Source organism: Epargyreus clarus, unplaced genomic scaffold, assembly GCF_041222505.1.
Source record: "Epargyreus clarus isolate Ecla_fem2 unplaced genomic scaffold, WU_Ecla_fem_2.2 ptg000026l, whole genome shotgun sequence".
Taxonomy (NCBI): Eukaryota; Metazoa; Arthropoda; class Insecta; order Lepidoptera; family Hesperiidae; genus Epargyreus; species Epargyreus clarus.
In genome coordinates this window covers 13708138-13734294 of record NW_027332233.1, presented here as the reverse complement: position 1 = coordinate 13734294, position 26157 = coordinate 13708138, and the positions used below count along the sequence as shown (strand labels likewise).

Below are 26157 nucleotides of genomic sequence, written 5' to 3'. Positions count from 1 at the left end.
GTTAGTCCTTTAGGTTTTTACTTTTTCAGAACTAACTTAGTGATGAAGGTAAATATATTAAGTCCCGTAAAATAAAAAATTAAATAAGTAACATAAGTAAGCCCGGTAAAATAAGTTTTAAACGTCAAACATTTACACATATTACTTAAAGGTAATGTGCATCAAATTGCTTTGGACAAAAATACAGGAAAAAATCGAATATTAACCTAATCCTATGCGTTTTACAATGAGGTCTCTTGTCACGGTCAATTTATTTCACCGCGCACAAAATTGGATAATATTCAAAAGCCCTCGACATAGTCAACAATTACATGACATGAGCCATTGACACGGGTGTCGCTGCCGGCGAAGGCGCGGGCGGCGGACAGGCGCACGCGCAGGTAGGCTCAGCGACGACAGGGACGGCACGAGCGCCTCTCGCTCGCACCACGTGGTGGGGCTGCGAGGCGCGGGCGTATTCGCCGTTCGTGCTACATTTTTATTTAGTTTGTAACCGTTCTCTGTCGTCGCAGGTCTGTTCGAGCGGATCGTCCTTATAAATAGTGTTTCGATAACAAAGTTCGACAGATGAGTGACGACGCGCTAAGACTTTCTCGTGTTTATCGGCGCGTTGGCGCCAGTCGGCTCTGGTATGGGTGGCCGTAGGATAATTAAGGCCGCAGCTGTGCTCCTAGCCCTAGGGTACAGTAGCCTATTAGTGTATCAAGGAGGAGTGAACTTCAACTCCCAAGAAAGTCGCGCGGCAGTGCAAGTGTCTGGTTTATCTATCGAACCCGTAACTAAAACGAGTATCTATGATAGTGGACAGAGTAAGAATATAACTTTAGATGACATATTTATAAGTGTTAAAACAACTAAACATTACCAGTATACAAGGCTGCCGATTATACTGAAGACATGGTTCCAAATGGCGAAGCAACAGGTATATGTTTTGTTAATTAATACAGCAAGTAGTATAATTATCTGTTATTTTTAGTTTAAATAACTTTAATATCTTATTTTCAAGGTTATTTAAGTGTATTCGTTGCGTTTAAAATAATTGCAATGCAGAAATTATAGATGCAAAACGTGTTTTAATATTTTTAAATTACCCTAAAACTGTTATTTTAGTTAATTAGTATAAAAAATATATATTAAGTTAATACTTGAACGTGCTTTACCACCTAAGACTTAAAAATAGAAACACCACAACAAAAATAACCGCCTGATAAGGAATTGTTTACCAACTATTGCTTAATCAGATAACTTTTGAAGCATACAGACATACGTGTTTACCTATACGCAGCACGCTGTACAATGATATTGTTGTTAGAGACTGGTGGGCGAGCATACAGTCCATCTAACTAAATAATAAATCCCTTGTCAGACATTGCGCAAGACAAGGATTTGATACTAGCAATTGTCGAAATGGGTAGTACATAAAATTGAATCAGGTATATTTGCTAGCACGAAGACATTTTTGGTGCAAATATGACGCAGAAAAAAGTACTAGGTATATAGTTAATACATACAGGTCATTTTATCACGAATTTACATAACGATAAAGTAACGATACACATTGACCGTTATATTTATATATTTTAAAACGCCTTCGTTATCAATGCAGACAAGTTGCAAGCAGGTTGACATAAGAAATAGAACATTATTTAAGATAAAGCGTATTTTGTAAAAGATATGGTAGAACGTTAAAAAGTTAAAACTTTTGCCTAGTTGTTCCAAAACTTTAAAATAAAAAAGGGAAACTTTGAGCTGCGTTATAAGATACACAGATTAGAAAAAAAAAACATTTTTATATTTAAAGATACCGTTAGGTACATACCGTTAGGTTAATATTAATACGCTTTTTTTAATAGCTAATGGATATATGATAACAAATATGAGTAAAGATTGCTATACAATATTTAGAAATAAGTTACATAATGTAAATAAATATAAGACACGCATTATACTAACTTTTAGTTGAGTCGCTCTTGTCAGTGCGAACATCTGGTTTCAATGATAAAGAATCGTCTCGGACATATTTTTATTCTGGACAATACTACGCTTAAACGTGATCAACAATTTAAATTCACGCGTTACGTACAATTCATTGACTCAAGTCGTCTTGATTTTCTTATCTGAAATCAGTACAAATGTTTAGTTATTGATATTTAACGCGAAAAGTCTTATTAGATATTTTATGTAGAGTGATGACTACATCCATTGCAGGGTAAGATTTTCTACATGCATTCGGACACAGTCGGTCGCGTTGGTCACATGCGGTTTGGTAGAATTCAGTTACATTTTAATCCTCAAAATAGGTTTCAACACTAATTGCCTCTACCGTTCCATCGATATATGTATCCAATATGATATTATTGTTATCCACAACTGTAATAATATTTAACAGTGTATTAGATAACATAAAAAGAGTACTTTTTATACTACATTTTTGTAATAGCCATTGTTGTATCAGTTATGATAAAAAAAATTAACACCCATATAACATTTTATTATTTTGTTACCTTACAATTTTTTTACACACACAAATAAATAATCCAATAGTTAATTGTATCAGGCGTTACTTTGCGGAAATCCATGCTATTAAGTTAAGATTAAAACTACTTCGCAACAATCCGCTACAAATATGTATGATGGTATATATTTTAAACCATGCAGTATGTACCACCCTCCCTCCCTCAAAGGATGCATGCAGATGCAAAAATTAAAAATATACACCACCATACATACCACCACCAACACGTGTTTCGCTCCAAAACGGAGCATCATCAGGGTAAGTTGACTCTACGACGGTTAATCGCTAAGATCTTCTACGGTCTTAGCGATTAACCGTCGTAGAGTCAACTTACCCTGATGATGCTCCGTTTTGGAGCGAAACACGTGTTGGTGGTGGTATGTATGGTGGTGTATATTTTTAATTTTTGCATCTGCATGCATCCTTTGAGGGAGGGAGGGTGGTACATACTGCATGGTTTAAAATATATACCATCATACATATTTGTAGCGGATTGTTGCGAAGTAGTTTTAATCTTAACTTAATCCAATATATACTTGTATAAAAAGTCTGTAAAATTTAATTAAATCAATTCAATTTTACATAGCACTTTAACCCAACCATTTGTAAATCATGTTTCTTATCAAGCAAGATATATGCGCTGAAATTAACACAGCAGGCTTCGCTGTTAAGGGGTCAAAATCGCCATTAACTTCGAAATTAGTTACGGGAGAATAGCTTAATTCCCTGCTTTTATCTTTGTCATCTTGCAGCCGCAGAACAAACCTGTTTCTAGACTGGCTACCATTCCCTACCCTATCTTACAACTGCCAAAAAGCCGTAATTCGTAAAACCTGATCGTATGATTATGCAAAAGACTAAACGAACAACAAAAAAACAAACCAGTTTTTGAAAAAGTTGGAAATTATTTCTAACTCCATTCTTTAGAATCTGAGAGGCCATTATTTGACAACAGAGAAATATGCGTCCAATGACGGTGACAGAAACATCGTTATTACAGAAAAATATTCCGTCGCTACATTTATCTCGCAGTAGGAGTTTCGATTTAATCGCATCTCGTTTCGAATATTATTATATGAACCCTATTAATAAAATAGTTATTGTGATTACAGAGAATGTTATTATAGAAAGCTATCATCGTATTCATTGACTAATTAAACATACCATTCATTTGCAGTCACCACATTTGACTTTTAAATATGCATATGCCGTTATCACGTTTTAAAGTATTTAATAAAACAAAACTTATAGTTTATTTCAAAAATAAAAATAAATTAGCATACTTACGTCAAATATCAGAATCTTATCATGAAAATTTGAGATATAAACGGCAATTCAAATCGCCAACTATACAAACGGAACAATAGAAAACGGTACGAGGCCGGTCGTGCAGCGCCCGTTGGCTGTTTCCTGAATCTGGAGCGTGCATAATCGACCGTTAATCCGGCTCGAAGGACCAACATAAATAACTATTGGAACATGGACCCTGCGCTTGCGCAGCGCGTGGCACGACGCGCGCCCGCCACGTGACCAGATTGTTCTCTTGATTTCGCCCTTTTTGTATCGAAAGCTCTCTTATTATATTTGATTTATGACCAGCTTAGACCCGATAACCCGTATCTTGGCTATCAATAAATTTATTTTAGTCTTCCAATCGTATTAGATGGAATTGAATGTCTTGTATCTTTGATTTATCTTATATCATAAATATTTCTAATTTAATTGTTAAAACTTCTTTGTATTGTCACAATAACTTGTAATGATTATTGATAATAAGATTTGATTTACGTGAAAAGCGATGGAACTGTAGTGAGTTACTATGAGACAGATTTATTTAAGTATATATGATGAAACTGCGTTTAAGACTCCCGTATTTAGTTTGCATTATCGGAATTTTGATTATATCACGTGAGTTAATGTCACCCGTATCATCATTATATTCAGAAACGTTTGCTTTAGTTTTCTATAAGAAACAAGATTATTGAAATGAATATTCGAAATGTAAAGAATATATTCTCAGCTTTTCTATATAATATTGAAGCTTTCTTAGTGTTTTTCTCATACCCTACTTACGAAGTTAGCGTTAAAGTTTCCCTTTCTTTCCATACTCTATTGTAATTTGACCCGTTGCTTGTGGTCGGCCAATTTATTATAATTGACTGGACGTTGTGTCACGTCCACGTAATGGACACCATTGGCTTTCACGTGAGTGAACGATAAGGAAAATGTTTGATATATTCGCCCATAAAACCCGCGCGGTCTATTGTTTTGTGTTTTCAGTGTTTCGGTCGATTTGTGAAATAGGACAGACGGGATATCTGTGTATTCGTTCGTGACTGAAAATATTTTTTTGGATTTTTATTATTATATTTTCTAGGTACATCAAGTTTTTTTTAAACCGCTCCACCTGATATATGTTATATTAGGTGTAGCGATTTGTAGATCGACTATTTCTGCTGTTAACGAAAGTTTTGTACTAAAGCAAAAATCTCTAGTACTGCCATCGTTACTTATAAAATTTCACGGTTATATTTTTTTCATAGATGGAGAAGACTACATATAATTTTCAACAAATTTGAAGAACATTTTTATCCTATTAAAGGAAGTGATTACATTGATACTTTGTACTTTTAACCTGTATGTCTAAATAAGTAGTACTAGTGAATAATTAAAGTAATTAGGTGACTTGATGCGTTTTTGTGTCATAACTTGAATTGCATTTATTTTGTATTTAACGCTCATGGAGATTAAACTAACATTTTTTGACATTAGACGTCTTTAGTCGATCTCTTTTCACCAATTTTTAATTTCACGGCATTTTCTAATGCTATTAATGCATTTTATACACATCAAATAAAATGCTTTCAATCAAATGGAACCAAATCCTTTAAATTCTACAGCAATATTATTTCCCCGTTCGTGACTGCTGCAGGAAATAAATTTTCATTTCCATTTCCTAGATTTATTTACAAAGTCATTCAATATGCAAACTGCATTAAAACGTATCTTGGTATTCATAGTGCTATTTCACGTCCCACTGCTAGTCACGTCAGTTGACAGATCCTATTCCGCCATATCGTGTTTCTTCGGCTTATCATAACCGTTTGAATTTTTTATTTGACTTGCACCACGCTCTTCAAATGTGTACGACGTACGAACATTTGGTATTTGGGAGATGCATGTTTCCACGGTATTTACAATAATAAACGACACTATAAGCTCACCTTTACATTGGGATTTGTTGTAAAAACAATTTTGGTTGAACCTATCTTGGTATTCATAGTGCAATTTCACGTCCCGCTCCTGTAGTCACGTCAGTTGTCAGATCCTATTCCGCCATATCGTGTTTCTTCGGCTTATCATAACCGTTTGAATCTTTTATTTGACTTACACCACGTTCTTGAAATGTGTACGACAAATTGCGTGTTTCCACGGCTTCTTATTAGCAAACGACACGATTGGTCTTACTTCACTTTGGGATTCGTTGTGAAAACTATCTTGGTTGAACCTATTATGGTATTCATAGTGCTATTTCACGTCCCACTGCTATAGTCACGTCACTTGACAGATCCTATTTCGCCATATTATGTTTCTTCGGCTTGAATGTTTTGAATTTTTTATTGATTTACACCACATTTTCGAAATGTGTACGACGTACAACACGGTGTACGGTACCGTAATATGAGAGCTGCACAGTGCCTACAATAACAAACTACACGATCGGTGTTTCTTTACTTTGGGATTCATTGTGTGTGTTTAAAAAATAACATAGAATGTATTAATGGAATAAAAGATGGTAAATACCTTCGTGATTCAGCTCCGAAAACACACGACAACGCCTATTTCACTGACTATTCTAATTAAGATCTGATAAGGCTTACACTTAGGCTTATTCCTCGGGGGTAGCAACGCTACTGTGACTTACTTCGGGCAATATTCAAATGACTCCAATATTCAAAGAGCAAATAATTTATAATATTAACATCAACGAGGAAAACAGAAAGGTGCTAAAGGAAACTTTAAACGACAACTGTACCCTTAGTATGAGTTTTTACGTTTTTACAAAAAATACTGCTTTTGTTTTTGTTTACGCATTTCCCATACATTTCCAATCAAATACAATCCGCTAGGGGCGCTGATTGGAAGTGTATGGGCAAATACGCAAATATCAAAACCGTCATTTTTGTAAAAACGTAAAAACTCATACTAAGGGTACGTTGGTCGCCTAGGTGTAACGATCCTTAGGTTATCGCAAAGATCAATGTTTACAATGAATAACTTGAGCTACATTTGAATTTGGTTTCTCAAATTGAAAAAGTTTCAGAAATAAAACTATATTCCATAAGTCACTTCCACCTACATTAACTTTTCCGAAAGACTCATAAATCTCCCTTGTCACGCGTCTGAACTAGCCTCGAGTGTATCATATAGTGTCAGAACTATTCGTAGGTTTAATAAATGTCTGTAGGGAACATCTTACACGGCTTACATTTACAAATGTATTACTTCAAACTTTTTAACATTCATGGCGTGTTATGAATTAATTATCACTTGCTTTAAGAACAATTACACACCAAAGAGTTCTTAAATAAAAGTTCTCAAAGGTCAGCGTGGTGGACTATTGCTTTATTTCCTCTCACTCTCAAAAGAGAGCCGTGCCCAAAAGTGGCACAGTATTTGGCTAAAGACGCATTTTTGTAAATTACAAAAAATAACATGAATCGTGTTATACTTGTACGAGTATTACTTATTAGGTACTTTTGCCTCTATGACCCTGTAGCTCCGAGACCAGAATAGGGCTACGGTATCCCCAGCCTGTCGTAAGAGGCAACTAAATGGGGGTTCCGGGTTTGCGGGCGGCGAGAATGGGAAATCGAACTGTCTAGCAAGCGACCACGAGAAGGACGGCGGTATGTGTGGTCGCATAGCGTCGTGAACACCAGACGGTGTGGCGAGGCCTGAACTCACCCGAGCGGAGCCCGAAGGGGCAACGCGTTCAGAGTCCTCTTAGCAACGCCGAGGACGGCCACCGGGGGGGTTTTAGTGCGGTATAAATCCCACATAACCCTGTGTCGCTCCTACGGATCCGGTTACCTCATGAAGGTTTCCCCCTCGATAACAAAAAATGACTTTATAGGTTCTACTTATCCTCAAAGCAATCAACACGGCTAATTAAGAATTAAGATAATAGGCATGTTAGTAGCAATAATTTTAAATTTTCGTAATTTTAATGTGTTATTGTTTAAGCTTATCTTTAAAACGATCAAACATACTCGTAAGTTTATAAGAATGAGGTAAAAACCGCATGTAGTTCAAGTACTGTATTATATGCCGAATTATGCAGTTGACAATATTTAGCTTATAAGGAAGATATGATAAATTATAAAATATGATGATCAGATAGAGAGAAAAAGAGGAAAGCTTTGGCTGTTCATTGGATAAGATCTATGACGTCGAGCGACCATCGATCGATCGGTCTAATATGTAAGAGTCCCCTTGAACATACATTCTTCTGAGCGGGATACTTATGTTCCTACCCAGATCGATCGTAAAATATAAGAATCATTGTAAATACACAAAATTATACCTCTGAATGTATGTACACAACGGAATTTCGATTGTTAAATTTCAGCCTCGCCTACTTCAATGCAGATTAATTTATATATTTGCAATACTAAAGCCTATCAATTTCCTAACGACCTGTTACCGCGAACACGTAAAGGGCAGGGAACATAAACATTTTCTCAATCAGTTTTGAAATTTCGGACCTTCGTGATTTATCAAGCAGGTCACGTCGTGAGTCACTAGGTGTGCCTTGCAGTGCAAACTCAAATTATATACTAACACAGAAATAATAACAATAAGGGGTTGGATTAAATTCGTATTCCTACTTGAGAGATACGGAGTTTAACATCCATTAGAAACACATTTCTGATACCTCATGTAAGGTGCGCTGGGGCTATTATACCTAAAAAGTTTGAAACCTTCTTTTTAATAGACTTTCACAGATTACAAAACTAAGTTAGAAGCATAGAAATAATAGTAAACATTGTATTTTTGTTACAGTTTTCTGATTTAGGTATTTTGAATTAAATTACAAATGTCAATATTAGGATTTTATAATGTATTGTTTTGAGTTATTTATGTACACACGTAATGTGTACTCGTTAGTTTAGAAATCTATCTGTAAAAGAAAAACAATAAAGGTTTTTTTTTATATTACTCAGAATTTTTACCAAAAACATTTTTCTCAGTAGTTGAGGCGCCACATCAAAGTGTAACAAAGTGTTTTCCCTAACACACAACACTATTAAGCGTTTGTTTGCTAGAAATGTAATCTCATGAAAGGACCTTTGCGGCTTATCGGGCATCACCTTAGCCAAACATATCGTGCGCCAAGTCGGGTGTGGCTAACGCTGTTTGCTTACGCAGATCTAGGGTGAATGGAACTGATTTCTCGTGAATGGTATAAGATAAATAGTACATAAATAATATAATAACTGATTTAAGATGTCATAATGCATTGTATAGTATCGGACATCACCTTAGCCAAACATATCGTGCGCCAAGTCGGGTGTGGCTAACGCTGTTTGCTTACACAGATCTAGGGTGAATGGAACTAATTTCTCGTGAATGGTATAAGATAAATAGTACATAAATAATATAATAAGTGATTTAAGATGTCATAATGCATTGTATAGTATCGGGCATTACCTTAGCCAAATATATCGTGCGCCAAGTCGGGTGTGGCTAACGCTGTTTGCTTACACAGATCTAGGGTGAATGGAACTAATTTCTCGTGAATGGTATAAGATAAATAGTACATAAATAATATAATAAGTGATTTAAGATGTCATAATGCATTGTATAGTATCGGGCATTACCTTAGCCAAATATATCGTGCGCCAAGTCGGGTGTGGCTAACGCTGTTTGCTTACACAGATCTAGGCTGAATGGAACTGATTTCTCGTGATTGGTATAAGGTAAATAACAGGTACATAAATAGTACAATAATTGTTTTAACCGATTTCAAAATATGAAATGATGCATTGTTTTTTTATTAAATGTTGACAGTGTAAAAATATGGGTTTCTAGTTATGTGTAGTAAAATAAACTGCCGTCATAAAATGATAAGTTTCGACTTGAAAATATTTAATTCAAATTCAAAAATAAAATGTACACTGGAAGCACTGTAAGAACGGAATATGAATTATTACAGAAATATGTTTTCATAAAGATATTAATATTTTATCAAAATATACAACTGTGTACTTTAGCAGTTCGCTATAAATTACGGTAAAGTTGGAGATTTCGAATAACCTAAGAAAAAAATCATTGAAGAAATTTTATCAGAAATTACTTCGTTCTTTTCGCTAAACATCTTCCTTCTCTAGAAATTTGTATTCACAGATCGCCACCGAGTTATCAATCTCAATTCAACGCTCATACACTCTTGATTTATGATCCCTCGAATCATGATAAGCGCTTCGCAGAATTTATAGAATTGCTAATTCGTGGCGTTTAATGCCTCTTTTAGACAATTTATATCTTCGGTCAGCTCGCCCTGACAACCAGGCGGCAAAATTGCCGATTTTCCGCCCTACATCCTAATGGTCTCACCCACTGTCTAATTATGTCTGTTTTTTGTTGTATGTAGCTGTTTTTATGGAAAAACAAATATTATGGCTATGAATGCGCAATATGTGCCACATACAACATGCCATTACATTTTTTACTGTGATAAGGATTGTTATATTAGTAGCAGGCGTAGTAATAGTAGCGATTGTAGTAGTACAAGTACCTACTGCTTCAGTTATTTTAGTTCGTTGTTGAAAATATGTTGTAAACGGCTTCTCGATTCATATCCGAGTGATACTCCGATTTCTATAGGTCCCAAATATAAACGCATACGTAAAAGGATTAACAACATCTTATTTTGGTCATAGTTTTACGTATAAGCGGAGAGTAAATACAACAAGACTTATCTAATTGCTAATTACATTCCAACCAAACTGATATGATACATTCTTGATAACTTTAAATATTAAATAGTTTCTTTGATTTTATTTAATACTAGCTGACTCTGCAAACTTTGTACCGCCTCAAAATCAAATATATTTCATATAAAATGTAGCCTATGTTACTCGTGGATTCTTAAAAAATATTTCTTTACCTACTGTATATAGTATCGGTAGCAAAATAATAAACGGTTTTTCAATAAAGGACACTTAAGACTTTGATGACATCTGCATTTATATGATTTTAAGTAGGACCCTTAAATCTGTATAGCTACATTTAATATGGACTGCCGCCCTCACTTGATCCACTTGGTATCATTTAGAGGCGTGTTAGCGTAATAGTAGCAGATAATAAATGGTAAATACAAGCCTCATTAATTCAGGTACAAATCACATTCTGACCAAACAATCGGCTATGATTAATTACCAAATAATGTATATAGTACCTGTAGAAAAATAATAAATTCACTAAATGAAATTGAACACTGATGACTTACACATTTTTATAAATTTAAAAAGGGGGCTCCAAAGTGTACTTAAGGGCCCCTACATTCAGTTTTCAATACCGCCCTATCACATCATCCAGCTGGTATCATTTAGCAGCGTGTTAGTGTAATATTAGCAGATAGTAAATAGCAAATACAAGCCTCATTAATTCAGGTACAAATCACATTCTGACCAAACAAACGGCTGTGATAAATTACCAAATAATGTGTATGTATTTGTGGCAATTTGTAGAGTAATTCCGTGTATTCATATTTCGCTTTTGTAGAATTTGATAACGTTTCGAAAATTAACACTATGATTTATAGTATTTTCAATAAAAATTATAGTACTATATCAATTAATTATTAATCTATTTAAATAGATTTATGAACATTTATTAATTATTAATCTATATAAATAGATATTAATGAACAAATTCGGTACATGATTTTTTTTTTGCGTACTTCAGTGAAACTTTAACAAAATTTGTATATAAATAATCATATCAATATATCTAAGGATTCTAATTCTAAAACTTCTTTTATTTGTTGCAGACTTGGTTTTTCACGGACACGGACAACCGTCAACATCAAAATCAGACGAGTAAGTTATTTCTTGCATATCTACAGGAATACATATTGTTATGTAAAGGAATACATATTGCATGCATGTTATTTTATACTATACATACACATTTTTACATACATACATATTACATACATACATTACATACATACACAATTCGGTATATTTTTACAATTTTTTACATTAAACCCAATGGACATAATTTAATACGTACTTATACTATAATTATATTATGTACTTATACAAATAAAAAAAATTAAACAATCTGTAAAACACTGTTTCATAAAATAATATAAAATTTCTTTTAAACATTAGATTTTCTAATATGTTTACTTAGAACAAAATGTTACGGCACCAGTAACAACTTTAATGGAGACATCGAAATTTTAGTAATAACATTATTTTCATGCTCTATCCCCATATCTTCTCACCTATGACGAACGCTGAGTCAAAGTGCAGCTATTTCAACAAACAATGGAGAGATTCTCATTTCACCCAACATCAAAGTTATATCTGGACCAGAAAAATACAGTGTTCCACTTTGTCGGACGCTGTTCAGTTGTCAAACTTTGAACACGTGAATCTCGCTCTCGTACAAATACCAATTGAACTCAAAAGTTTGTGTCTTAGAATAAACTAGACCTTATATTTTCAGGGATAGAGTGTTAAGTCTTATTTTGTTGTTCCAGACGGTCACATGGTAAACACCAATTGTTCGGCGTCGCATCAGCGCAAACATCTCTGTTGCAAAATGTCCGTCGAGTACGATCGTTTCCTGGAAAGCGGTAAAAAGTAAGTACCGTCTCTATTGTGAGGTGGACGTAAATAGTATGATAAGACAGAATTGCGGTATTTAGGGATGTAAACAGAAACATTTAAAGTTAAAACGTAACGTTTAAGGTTACTTGTAAAAGCACACACTCACGGATTACGCTCACTGCCGGGGTGACTTGGCACGGTTTCAGCGAATAGAATTAAAATAACGCTAGACATGTAATGAAAATGAAATTATAATTACGATGCACAACCTGCCTAAGAAAACCGAATCTTTATTTTTGTACTGACGACGATCTTAACCAAAATTTATATTCTACATTCGCACCTCTAAATTATAATTTCAAACTGCACAAAATTTCCTTGCCATGTCGGCAGTGAGCGCGAGCCCTTAGAAGTAACAAACGGGTTAGAAACTTGATGCGTATTCAAAATAGACGTTGAATGCGCTTAAGGCAATAGACGGTAATAGCAATTCTCATTAACAATGCTGTAATGTAAACTGTGGAATCAAAAAGCTTTCGTAATTAGAATGAAGCTGTTAATGGTGATATTAATATCGACATAAACGAACATACCAACTCCGTTAATGGTTTTAATGGCCGTTTTTATTTCTATTCTAAGCATCAGATTACAGTTGATAGTCAACTTGTAGAATGGTAAGTTATTGCGGCTGAATTGAAACCCGAAATAGTTGAATAAATAAGAAAGAATGCGTTGTTTATAGAAACTAAAGTAACAAATTAGGTTACTAAAGTGATCCTAGATATAGTTACGGCAGAACTACCTTACAGTCAAACTAAGATACCACTTATGCTAGAAACTGGTAGAGCGACAGTTAGTTAATGTAAAATGTGGTCAAATTATAGTGCTAACGAGAATGTACGAGTACTTGCACAAGTGGAATAACTGTCCATAGATACTAACTAGTTAAACCTTAAACTTTGACATTAATGGTACGACGGACAGAAGGTATAATATAAGTTGCAGTTAAGGGCGTATTTATCCTTACTAATATTATAAATCCGAAAGTAACTCTGTCTGTCTGTCTGTCTGTCTGTCTGGTTGTCTGTTCTTCACGCCTAAACCACTGAACCGATTTTAATGAAATTTTGTACAAAGATAGTCTGAGACCCGAGAACGGACATAGGATAGTTTTTATCCCGAAAATCCCACGGGAATTAGGGATGGCGATCTAAGATCGATTAATCGGAGAATCGATCCTTTGGACCAAAAAGTCGATTATTTTAATCGATATCCTTACTAATCCTTACTAATATTATAAATGCGAAAGTAACTCTGTCTGTCTGTATGTCTTTTCTTCACGCCTAAACCACCAAACCATGAATTTTCTGTTTAATGTATGTCATATTATATCTTTAAAATGCGGGCGAAGCCGCGGGCACCACTAGTCTACTATAACTAAATGCCACTTTTGGCATTGATCACTACATAATGGCAGCTATTACTCATCATATTTTCAATGTACCAACTACCTACGGACCTACTAAGTATACTAGGGACGGTTTTAGGATAAGGCTAACGAGGTAACTTTCCTGGGGCCCCCACAATAGTAATAAGAAATATCCTAATTTCACTTATAAGTTACTTACACTTACTTAATTAAAAAATGTTCACATTTTTTTAAAAGATATAAATCCTTTTATTCCAAAAATAATTAGGGGCCTCGGATCCTTCGTTGCTTCAGGGCCTCCAGACTTCGAAATCCGGCCCTGAGGCATACTGTGCGTCATTAGGATAAACTCAAAAAACGTTCAGCGTCAAGATGAAAACATCTAGTTCTAATGACTGACTCAACCACTAATAGGTGCTTGAACTCATAACTCCTCAGTCCTCACATTAGCTAGTCCATCAAACGACATATCCCGAGCAATTATAACGCAATCAAAGTGGAATTCGTTACGTGATAGAACGGACGTAATTAATCAGCCTGTAATTATAACCGACGTGAATATCTGTACTGCAATTAACAGGAACGTGATATTTGTTTGAGCGTATGAGGGAATTGTCGGTCCGCTGACCAATATGGAATGGAGAGATGAATAGGGAGGTATTAATAAAATTAAAGGACATACACACAACCATCATATTTGTGGAATATGATAATTTCAGAGTGTAGTATCATAATCTAAGGTTTTTTCAAAGTTTTGCGCGTATTAGAAATTAACAGGGAAAAAATTATATAAAACTTTTCTTTATTCGAGGTACATGTACGTGTTTTCCGGAATTTAGCAACGCACTCCGTGTTTCTTGATGAGGAAACCTATATACCTGAGAGCTCCAACAACAAATCTTAAAGTTGTGTAAATTACACCAACCCAAACTCAGCAGAACGCTCTTAATTCTATTTTCTCTCAGCTCTATGTTTCCAATTTTGAGACACTAATGGGTCCATAATGGGAAATATATAAAGTACCTATTAGTTATACTGAGGGAAGTAAAATAATATATCAAAATATTGAGTTATCCAACATCACCACCACATCACATAAATACACACTGTTTAGACTGACTCAAAATTTTGGTTGTACTGTCGTATTATCGATTTTTGTGTGATTAATATTACTTATACACAATAGAGACAGATAATGATGAAGATGGTAATGTGGGCTCTGAGAATGAGAACAAAGCAACAACAAAGCAATTAATAACGCTTCACGTAAACAACTCTATAGGAAAAACAATAAGTGTTCGCGTACATTTAGCAGGTTATGCTGTTTATAGATATCTATGTAATTGAAATAACAGAAGGGCATATACACAGTCCGAAGGTAGAATCCTCTGTTATTCGTCTCCGGCAGCACCACCGCCACACATATTTCTGCCTTATCACAGCAGTGTTAAGCGCTGCTGTATTATGGTTTGAAGGTTGTGGTAAATGTGTCATGCTTATCTGAGGCTTTCCTACTTTTTCCTCAGTAGTAGCAACGCTTCTGTTGCCAACCTCATGTACGAATCTAATCTTACGGAATTGTTTACATATGTCTACGGGCCGTAGTAGCTATTTACCATATGATGAACTCATGTTTATTTATAATGCACGTTTTTTTAAAACTGATTTTAATTATTGACTATGCATAAGTGACCGCAATTAGATACAGGAACATAACGTGAATGTGATCATATTGAATGTACCGAAGTGTATTTTAGGCCACATCTGCCAAATTTCAAGTATTGAGTGATAAAAGCAAACATTTTTGGTCATATTACATCCCAAAATAAGCCTCATGCATCGACTTTAACTTTCTCAAATTAATTACTCCATGACGTTTCCATTTCCGATAAGAAAGTACATTTTATTAAAATACATTAAAAACCAGTAACACTTCTTAAGGTATAACGAAATCTCATTTTATTTGTACTCATTTTGAACGTCGTATAAAATTCGCAATATCCGGTTTTTAATGGCTTAAATTTACAACTTACGATTATTAAATCATTAATTGTTGGTGAACGTTAATATCGATTTATTATGTTCGTTTCGATTTAATTATAATTGGTAGTAATTTGATACAGATATCCTGTTTAGCTAAACCTTTCTTAATTAAGATTTTGTATATTATGAAACTTGTCTTGTCAGTTTTTATTAGTAATTTGTTATTTTTATTCATACAACTTTTACATCTTGCATGCAAATAAATTTTAATTAAAAATAAATTTAGTTTAAAATTTGGGTTTCCATGGTTCGGTTTCCACGGACGTTCTTGCTACGAACATATATGTGCTATGACATGAGGCAAAAAGAGGTCTCATCTAAAGCCGACGATGCATTGGTGACTCCTCTAGTGTTGCAAATGTCCATAGGCGACAATGACTACTTTCTATCAGGTAACATGTCTGCTTTATCGTTAATTCAATTATAAAAACATCACTACAATACCTGATTTCTTCAAAAAGGTTAAAGCCAATAGGAACTAAAAATAATACAATATATAGGCAATTCTAGGAACAAGAATCAAGATTTTGCATAGTATTTAAAAATCTTTATTTTATTATCAATGGTCATATTTCTATCATAATTTTTCTCATGAAATCATCATTTGTATTTTACCTGCATGTTTTAAATAAACAACCGTGTTGTTTCTACTTTTACCTCTTTCCTTTTTTGTTTTAACGAAAACATACCGACTTTTAACTTCTGTTTTTAGAAGCTTGTCTGAATCAACAATGAATATGAGCCTTTGTTTACGTACTCTTATGACCGTATTATATACGCCCAGTGCAGTGAAATTACCTTTAGCACATATTTCTTTAGGTATTATTTATATTATAACTTTACGATCGGTATAAATAATGAATAATAGTAACATTTTAGGTGCTTAAATACTGATTGCTAATTTCTCGTTTGTCGGTCATAAATGAGAATATCACAGGAAACTAATATAATTTACGACATGATATGAATTAGTAACAGAAATATAAAATTTTAAACAACATTTTTTCCTTATAAATAACGATATCATCTTCAAGATTTTTTTATCATTACTAACTTTAATTTCAATGGACACTAAATATATATGTACACTTTGCTGCATTATTCGTTAAATGTCATCATATTTATACGTATAATCTCCAGGGACCAACCTCAGCGTTCAAATATACACAACATAAGTTAATGGTTTTTGGAGAGCAAGTCCAATATTATTTCGGGCTCACAATAATTTTCACGCGTTTACACAAAGTCCTGACCACTGTTTTTGTTAGAGCTGGCTTGTTTTTTCCCACAAAATTTGTGTTTAAAGTTAAACCAAGTTTGTAGTTGCTGGCTAATATTACCAACACAATATGCTCACACAAAAAGTGAAATTTAATTGTCGTGTACCTAACGTTGATTCTTTAGAACCGGTTTTTGGTTATGATCAAAAATAATTACCGAATTCGATTTCTAAATAATTGGGTACTTGACAGTTATAACAATAAAATATGAAATATGTTGGATATGATAGCTTATAAGTAAACATAAATTATGCAGTATTTCGTTTATTTTTTAATACGTTCTAAGTATTTTAATTTTTAAAAAGAAATTTTCGATTTTTTATCTGTGGATTTTAAATTCCAAAACGGCGACAGTGCTGCCTCAAATGTCATGTGACGTCACTACATCGAAACCAAACAAAACAAATAATAATTAAATCGTTTGCTGTTAAAGTTGGTTGAATTTATGTTGTGAACCGAAATGAAGCCATACTATAATATCAAAGCTGATAGCGTGAACCTGCTTAAAGAAGATCCATATATGCAGTGCAATAAATCAAAATGGATACAAAAACTTCCGTGAGATAATCTATGGAAATATCAAATAAACAACGTAAGTAAAACATTCTTTATATTTACATTTAATCATATCGGACAATTAAAACATTTCTTAACTGACTTCAGACAGAAGAAAGGTTGCCTTCAAGTAATTATTAAGATTTTTTTAAATATACTTATATTCTTATGTGAACTGATTTAAGGTTATTAATTGGTTATATTTATATTTACAGATCTTCCCGACAATCGTATAGTAACGACGTTATAGAGTATGTGCAGTTTAAGAGGAAGGCAAGTTTGTGTTTCATGAAAAGTAAAAGTTGTCCTGAACACAAGGTACATCAATGAAAATGAAAATGTGATGACTGTCCTGCCTAGAAGAAGTGAGGAGCCAAAAGTTTCGAAAGTGGGCACCAGTCTGAAATACATAAAGTAAAGTACACGGGAAATAGTACTTCTTTACTTGCGTAACCTACCCAACAAGATGAAGGAAGAAAAGTGACCATACAGTTCCTATTATTGCATTGCAATTTAATTCTGAGAATGACAGTGATAAAAATATATATCCATTTGTTACGGAAAATAACTTTAGTAATGAAGAAAAGCAGACACGCAATTAGTAATTATTGTAACTGTAACATATGATAAATATATACAAAAGTTCTACTGTGTGTACTCACTAATAGAACCATATAAACCAAATAAACAAAGAAATCGGTTCATAAAATACTAATATTAGCAAATCATGTATTTTTAATTATACAGTCCTGTAACTTAATCAGTGCACATGCACCATCAATAATAACACAGTCATGAAATATTTTAATTGTGTCCTATTAATTACAGAATGGGCCCTTAAAATAGAATTCTCATAGACGTCTTATAATTCTATTCTTATCATAGACATCTATATAATATATTAAATATATGAATACTTCCACTTGCTGTTTTGTTTTGATTACGTCCCGTTTCAATGATTTGGAATTGACGAATTACTCGAGAGTTACTAAAGGAAATGTTTCATTTTCGGCCATCTCATGTACACTATATCTAAAAAACACGAATATTTTGTATAATTGAAGAAAAATACACATATATTTTGATAACCTAAAGTATTCCTGTTTAAAAATATTTAAAATAAGCATTCCTCGTTGAAATATTAAATATGGCGGAATGTCAATGTCAAGTTTTCAAAACTGTCGATGTCGGTCAGTTAACCTATGTGTACCCCCACGTCGGTAATTCTGTATTTCGCTGCTTTTGTCGTAAAGTTATTGTTACCCTAAGTACTTTACAACCTGGCTTTTGTTTTGGGTATCCCGTCATTATTTCTGAATTTAATTAATTATTTATAATAATTATAACAAAACCACCTTTTAAATAGTATCTGGTTTTATAGATGTAAGTGACATGTCAAATTAAAAAAGAAGAAGTTGTCAATTTGATATATGTAAAAGTGATATATACATATTATATAATAATAGTGGAATCCAATGTAAACGTTGAATAAATATGTACTGATGAGAAGATTCCATTTCAATCCTGAATATGTTTCTAGTTCTACTCTGTGCTGCTTACGATGTTGGACTGATTCTACCTTACTTATAGCTATAGCTAATTTACCCAGCTTATGTTTTATGGACTCTTGTGATTTTCGTGCGATCGTTGTGGATTGTGTTGACAAGGATTCAATATCATCAGGTAAAATATACATCAGTTATTTATATTAATGGTGAAATAATCGTTAATAATTTTAAACTAGAGAAGTTAATCTTTTTACATTTGTCTTTTTTTAGATAATTACAATAGCAAGACAAGGACATTCTTGGGATGACAAAATAATCAGTTATTATTGCAACTGCATCGCCGGGCAACGCACCGTACTCGTAGCTAGCTGCGGTCACACTATGACCATTGTTTGATGTTTGGGCTGAGCTCGTCACAGGATATTACAGAACCTGCTACATGATTAGATGAAAATATTGATAAATGAACATATTGAAAATGAATAAATAATGTATCTAAGTGAAGAATAAATAAAATATTATCTAAATGTGTACTTGAAGTTGTTTTATTTACACACTTAAATGTTTTAACTAAAATAAATTGGTATAGAAGTACATATTTTGGTATGTTTGTTTTAAGTCAAGATTTATGAAAGTAAATATAATTTATATTTATCAAATATAGGTATTGTTTTTCAATCCATACAATACAATATTTATATATCTACGCCCATTCGCGTAAAAATATATTAAAAAGTATATAATGTATATAGTAAGCTAAAGTAGAATGACAGATGTCATTATTACGGTAATCACTACCGCCATGATGTTTTTCCACTGTTGTGTTGCAAGTTTAAGTGTAAATAATTGTTTTTAAACAATTAAACGAACATGATTTGAAGAAAATGAAGCCCTACGAATTGTTATTTGCATGTTTTCTTAGTTTTTAATATAGTGTACAAAAGGTGGCCGGGAGCCCATACATTTTGAAACATCTCCTTTATTCCTTTTTTTCAATAATACTTCTCTTACATAGATAGTATAAAATGTCATTGCTTGCAAACAGAGGATTTAAAAATATAAGAATCTGCAAGTTCTTTAACGTTTATGAGATTTGGGTTTAGGAACTTGTATAAGCAAATTTGTTACGATCGTCCTTGTACACATCGTCACTGCACACGTCTTATAACTTGTCATTTATTTAAATTTTAGTTATAATAGCTAAATAACTCTCAATTTTCTTCTAATCGTTGTTTGTTTACAGTGTAATGACGTTCCGCCACAAAATGACACTTGACTGCCTGATTTAACGCGACGTTCCGTTCACCGTAAAGAAAGTTCGATTTTTATTAATGAATAGCCCTTTTTTCGAAAAAGTGATCAATGAAAGGCATATATAATACGTATACTAATTCATTAAAACACTTTCCCAAAAAGTGTCAAGTAGCCAATTGTCAATTTGCTTTGACCGAATCTGTGAATGAAAACTATCAAAATGCTATATTATTGATTACTGATCAAAGCAGTAGGAAAAAGTTTGGAAAATCCAAAAGTGCACGACTCATAATGCTCATTTAATTATAAAACATAAAAAAAAAAACTTAAGTCGTTCAAAATGAATTGCCGAAAAAACAGCTGTAGTAGGAAGAAGGTACTGCACAAGCGCCCCTGGTGGAATAAATGCACATAATATCTATAGATAGTCTTGTAGTTTTCGTTTTTTATTAATTGCAATTAAACGACACTGAATTAATTAATCATTCGCATTCAGTGACCTACAATCGTCGATTAGAATTTTTTTTAAAAAAATTTAACTCAAATGATGGATTTTTTCACAAGTTACAGTGTTTTCAGGTTTCACACATGACGGACAGGAAAATTTTTTGACCTATTTTGGTGTTTTTTTCCAATTCTATTGCAGTAAATCAATTTTTAAAAAGTATGGCATTAATCTCCATTAAATTATCTCGACAATAGTATGCAAAATATCTTGATTCCGTGAACTATCAAGGCTATAATAACAAAAATAGCCGCCAAAATGAAGCTAAAAAAAATTTTTCGATCGTAAAGCACTCTCTGATGCTTCGCATCATGAGTCGTGCAATATTACAATTCGATTATAGATAATAATTACCTATTATTAAATCAATTCACCTTATATTACTCAAAGTAATGTCTAGAAAACACTTGTATGTTACTTTTAACACAGGTATATTGAATAGAGATAACAGATCTTTATCCCATCATCTTTTCCTTTGCATAATATGTGATTCATGATTGAAGATCAGTAAGTATAAAAAAAGAGCAATCTGTTACTCATTTTCATACGAACATTTGATACAATAATAAATAAAGATACCACAAAACACTTTTATATCACGTTAGAAGTAGGTATCTATATTTTATGCTAAATTATTTCGGGTATTTCCTTAAATACCTCTTTATCTCTCATTCATAAACTGTCTTTTATGGGTGCAGGTGGACAAACAGATCGGCAATGTTATTTAACGGTCTCCATTTTCTATGTTTACTAGAAGCGGTCCGACATTCATATAAAAAATTCTGTTACTTTTAGCTAAATATAAGTTTTTACTACTTTTTATATAAAATAACTAGAAATATTCTTACTACTTGTAATAAACTTTTTTATATAAGTAACAATAATATTATGTTCTATTTTACCCGAGTTAACGAAACTCAAAATTAATCTAAGGTTTTTTAATAACGCATACCAAATAAACCAATGGTTAAATTAAAAGAAAAAAAACATTGTTGTTTGTGATTAGTCACACTTCCATCCGCAGTATATTCGTGTCCCGAAACTTTATGAGGGGTATTCAAGGTTAGGATGGAGATTCGGAGCTGGCGTCGTATAGGGATAACTTGCCGGACATTAATCCCCGTACGGATATTTACGACCTCATCGCCGACGTTACCTCCTATAATAGCATGCTCTTTTACTCCCTCACCATTTCTTTTAGTTTCCTCACAAATAAAACTATTCCTTTTATCCCAACGACATGGAATTTACGCCTCATTAAAACTCGTAAACAGACAACGATTTTATTCCGACCTCGTACCTTCATTAGCATACCGGACTTGATCCAGTATCATAAATAGATCTGTTCGATTCAAAGATTAAATTGCTGTCGCAAGTTACGCACTGGCTGCTTTAATTTCGCAAATGTAAACCTGATATGCAGAAATTCGATCCGAGTTGTTATTACTTAGCGTCTCAAAGCGATTTGTCGTATGCGATATTGCAATATGTGGTCTCGCATTGCGCGGACACAGCTCCTGTTATTTGCGTCGAGCGTAATGGTGGTAAATTATACCGCAACGGTAATTATTGGCACCAAAGCAAAACTCAAAGATAACTACGATTTAAAATTCTCGGACGCTGTCATGCGGTCATTTTTGTTATTAAAAGGACTCTCGGTAGAAAATCGTTCTGCTTTTATTACGTTTTTAAGAGGTTCAAATTGTTGGGTACTGAAAATTGACATAGAAGCCAGAACCGATGTCGTATAATCATGCATGATGTTTTTTTTATTTCCATAAATATACGATGTTGTCTCGTGCCTTTCTGAATTGTAAATTAATATTAATACAAATTTATATTTATGTTGAAAAATTAAGGCAATTCAAGTAAGGCATACATAATTATATTGTCGACTTATTTCTCGTTTCTTTTTTTGTGTAAATTTCAGTAAATCTTATTCCTTCATTTTTTGTCCCCCAGATGGTTTTGCCACTTCGATGACGACAACTACGTGAATATACCGCGCTTGGTCAAATTGCTGCAAACCTATCATTATCAAGAGGACTGGTACCTCGGAAGAACATCGATTTATGAACCTGTTAAAATATTTAAGAAACCCACAAACAAGGTACTTAAAGTACACCTGCTTTTGAAAATATTTTTGGTGGCTTCCAATTCAATATAACTGTTAAAATTGAATACTTCTCATTAATTGTGAATAAGGAGCGTTGTTCATTGGGTCTCGATTGCTTTTGAATTCTTATTCCTTTTAACAATTTGCTTTTCTCTGTTATATTTGAACTCTTAATTTTCTTTCAGTTAATGTTCTCATTCTGGTTCGCTACTGGTGGTGCTGGATTTTGCGTAAGCAGAAGTTTGGCATTGAAAATGTTACCAGTTGCGAGGTGTGTTTACTCACATATTAATTAATTTACCTTTTCATTTGTAATGGATGATTACGGGACAGTCTTTATAATCCATATTTCCTTTTCAGCGGGGGCAGATTCATTAGTATTTGTGAAGGGATACGGTTACCAGATGACGTTTCAATCGGATTTATAATAGGTAAATAATATATTGGTAGATGATAAGTACTTAGTTTCACTAGGCTTATATTTATCAAACGTTTGCAATTTATTAAGTTTTATTTTTTGCTAGTGGCGATTCTTGTGTTTTTAAAGTTACTTTCTGTTATGATCTGCACAATATTCATGATCATGATATTTGCTTTCCTCATAACACTGACTACATGTTTACCAAATTTTATAAAGTTTGTCCATTAGTTTAGTTGCAACAACGATACAACTAGATTTCGTACAAATTATGCATAAAAGTCTTTAACTATGATGATGTAGAATACAATAAATTAGGTGCCTTTAAAAATTTTGGCATTTAGATAAATTCCGTAATATTTGAACTAAACTCAGCATTTGTAATACAAATTACATTTTCTTTCAGAACATTTAATGAAGAAAAATCTCACTTTAGTACCGGAGTTTCACTCTCACTTGGAACAAATGAAACTTTTGGCTCCAGAAACATTCCGCGACCAAATATCCTTCAGCTACTCCAAAATCAACGACGAATGGAATGTCGTCAACGTACCTGGATTTGACACCAGATATGACCCTACTAGGTAAGTTGTAATACTTTTATTCAGGACCCTTGGTTTGTATTTATCTTCTTATGTCCTATTGCTGGACACAGGGTGGTCTTCACAAATGAGGGAGGCATGGAGTATACTTCTACATACTGTAATGCACTTTTCTTAATCGTACGTTCTTTACATATGTATTTTTAACGCAATAATCTTTTACCGACAAATAAACATCTCTCTTTTTACGTTTCCCATTAACATCGTGTTTTCTCTGTTTTCTTACAAAGCACCAACAGACATTAAAAATATTCCCCGAAGAAACACATTCACATCTGACCGCAAGCGTTTAATTTTCTCTCCCCGTACCGTGTTCAACAAACTCAATTGCTAAGGACAAATTCCCTCGCCACACCCGAGCCTGCTTTACACATTATTAAATCTACTGGCGAATATACAAGTTGGCATAGACAACTTGCCTGAGAACTTGATATTATACCGTATTTTATTGTAATTTCAAAACTATAATACACTAGTACAGTTATACTTTTAAAATATATTATTTCGTCAGTAATTGATGTTGAGTTGACTAACACGCGTCCCACAAATGAACACTGTGGTTGTTGGTCATAGTTGTGGTTCTATAAAATACGGCATTACTAATTACACACATTAACTGTGTCATTCTGGTCAAATATGCATTGTTACTTAAAATCGAGTTGGTATTCTAATATATTATGTACTAATGGAGTCGGCAATATGTAAGCGATACCAGATAATTAATAACTCGTAGTGGGCGTCCTGCCGCGCGTGTTTATCTCCGCACGCGTGGCCATCTACACGCGTGCGTCTTACGTCACATGTTTGTGCATATAAAAACACATGCATACAGGTTGCGAAGAAACTGCAGCGAGCTTATTCATGTATGTGTGTGAACGCAAACACGCGCGACAAGAAACAACGTCCTTACACCCAGGACAACAGACCTACCCACGGCCAACTTGAAACTAAATATGAACATCTGATACCTCTTTAACCAGAACGTAGGAACTTAGTGCCCCGTTAGTAGTGTTATGACCACTAGCATCTCAACTAAACCCAGTGTAAACAAGGCATCAAAAAGATAAAAGCGAATTGTACGTAACCGTTCTTTGTTGCAGGTTCCTTTCGCTGCATTGTTTCCTCTTCCCGCATTTTAAGTTCTGTCCGAGATAGCATCGATATACGACTCGCGGTGTTCAAGAAAATGCTTGCATATAAAGTGTATATTTAAAACTTAGGTGAATATTTTATTGTTCTTGTGCATCTGTTTCTCGCAGATTTCAGTCGCGTTGTTTAGTCTTATCTATTGTAATGTATTAGCTCTCTAGTATTGTTCAAAATTAATTTATTTAAAACAAGATATGTGATACAGTATTGGAATCGTAATTCAGCACTGAGAGAGAGTATCTCAGAAATATTAAAAATATGTAAATGTTATTTAAAATTTTCGCTACAAATAAGTTGACTTGCCGAAACGAATGCCGAAAATCCAGACGAAACAACATCATCTATGTAATTATTAATTATTCATAATAGGCGCGTTCCACTTAATCATTGTAACGACCGCCACAATTTCCACTTAACACATAAAACTCAGGAAGTTAATTAGTTCTTGTTTGTGATCATGTACAGTGGAACGTGTAGAGTATTTACTAAAATGTAAATAGAACCCGGATTAGACTTCTCCGCTTTTAGGGTCAAGTGCGTGTGATTAAGGGGTCCATAGTGGAAATGAACATTCATTCGGCATCGGCAGTAAATAAGTTCAAATTCAGTTTTAAGAAAAAAGATTACATTTGCAAAGAATAAAAAAAAGAGACTCGCATTTGACAGCTTTTTTGTTGTAACATGTAATATAATATAATTGTTATAAATAATATTTTTGTGAAAAGTTAAGAAATGAAAGATCCGAATTAATTATTTCATAGTAGAAGTTAGGGGTGTGGTATTGATTGATTGATCAGTAACAGTATTGATTTGATTGAGCAAACTCAACGCTCGGGTTGTGATATTAAGTGTATGATTGGATTTTTAGGTGTATAAATATTTTTATTGTAATATAATATATGAGTATGTAAACTAACAATGTACAGAAGCAAACA

General features: G+C 33.6%; 1 protein-coding gene across 1 annotated transcript; it reads left to right on the top strand.

The window, feature by feature from the left end:
- Positions 1-474: 474 nt before the first annotated feature.
- Fng (fringe) lies at positions 475-25470 on the top strand. The gene is made up of 8 exons (XM_073087480.1): positions 475-922; positions 11574-11622; positions 12294-12396; positions 22900-23047; positions 23239-23324; positions 23414-23484; positions 23878-24055; positions 25174-25470. Exons 1-8 carry the CDS (start codon positions 632-634, stop codon positions 25226-25228), a joined length of 981 nt encoding a protein of 326 aa, XP_072943581.1. The 5' UTR covers positions 475-631; the 3' UTR covers positions 25229-25470.
- Positions 25471-26157: the final 687 nt, after the last annotated feature.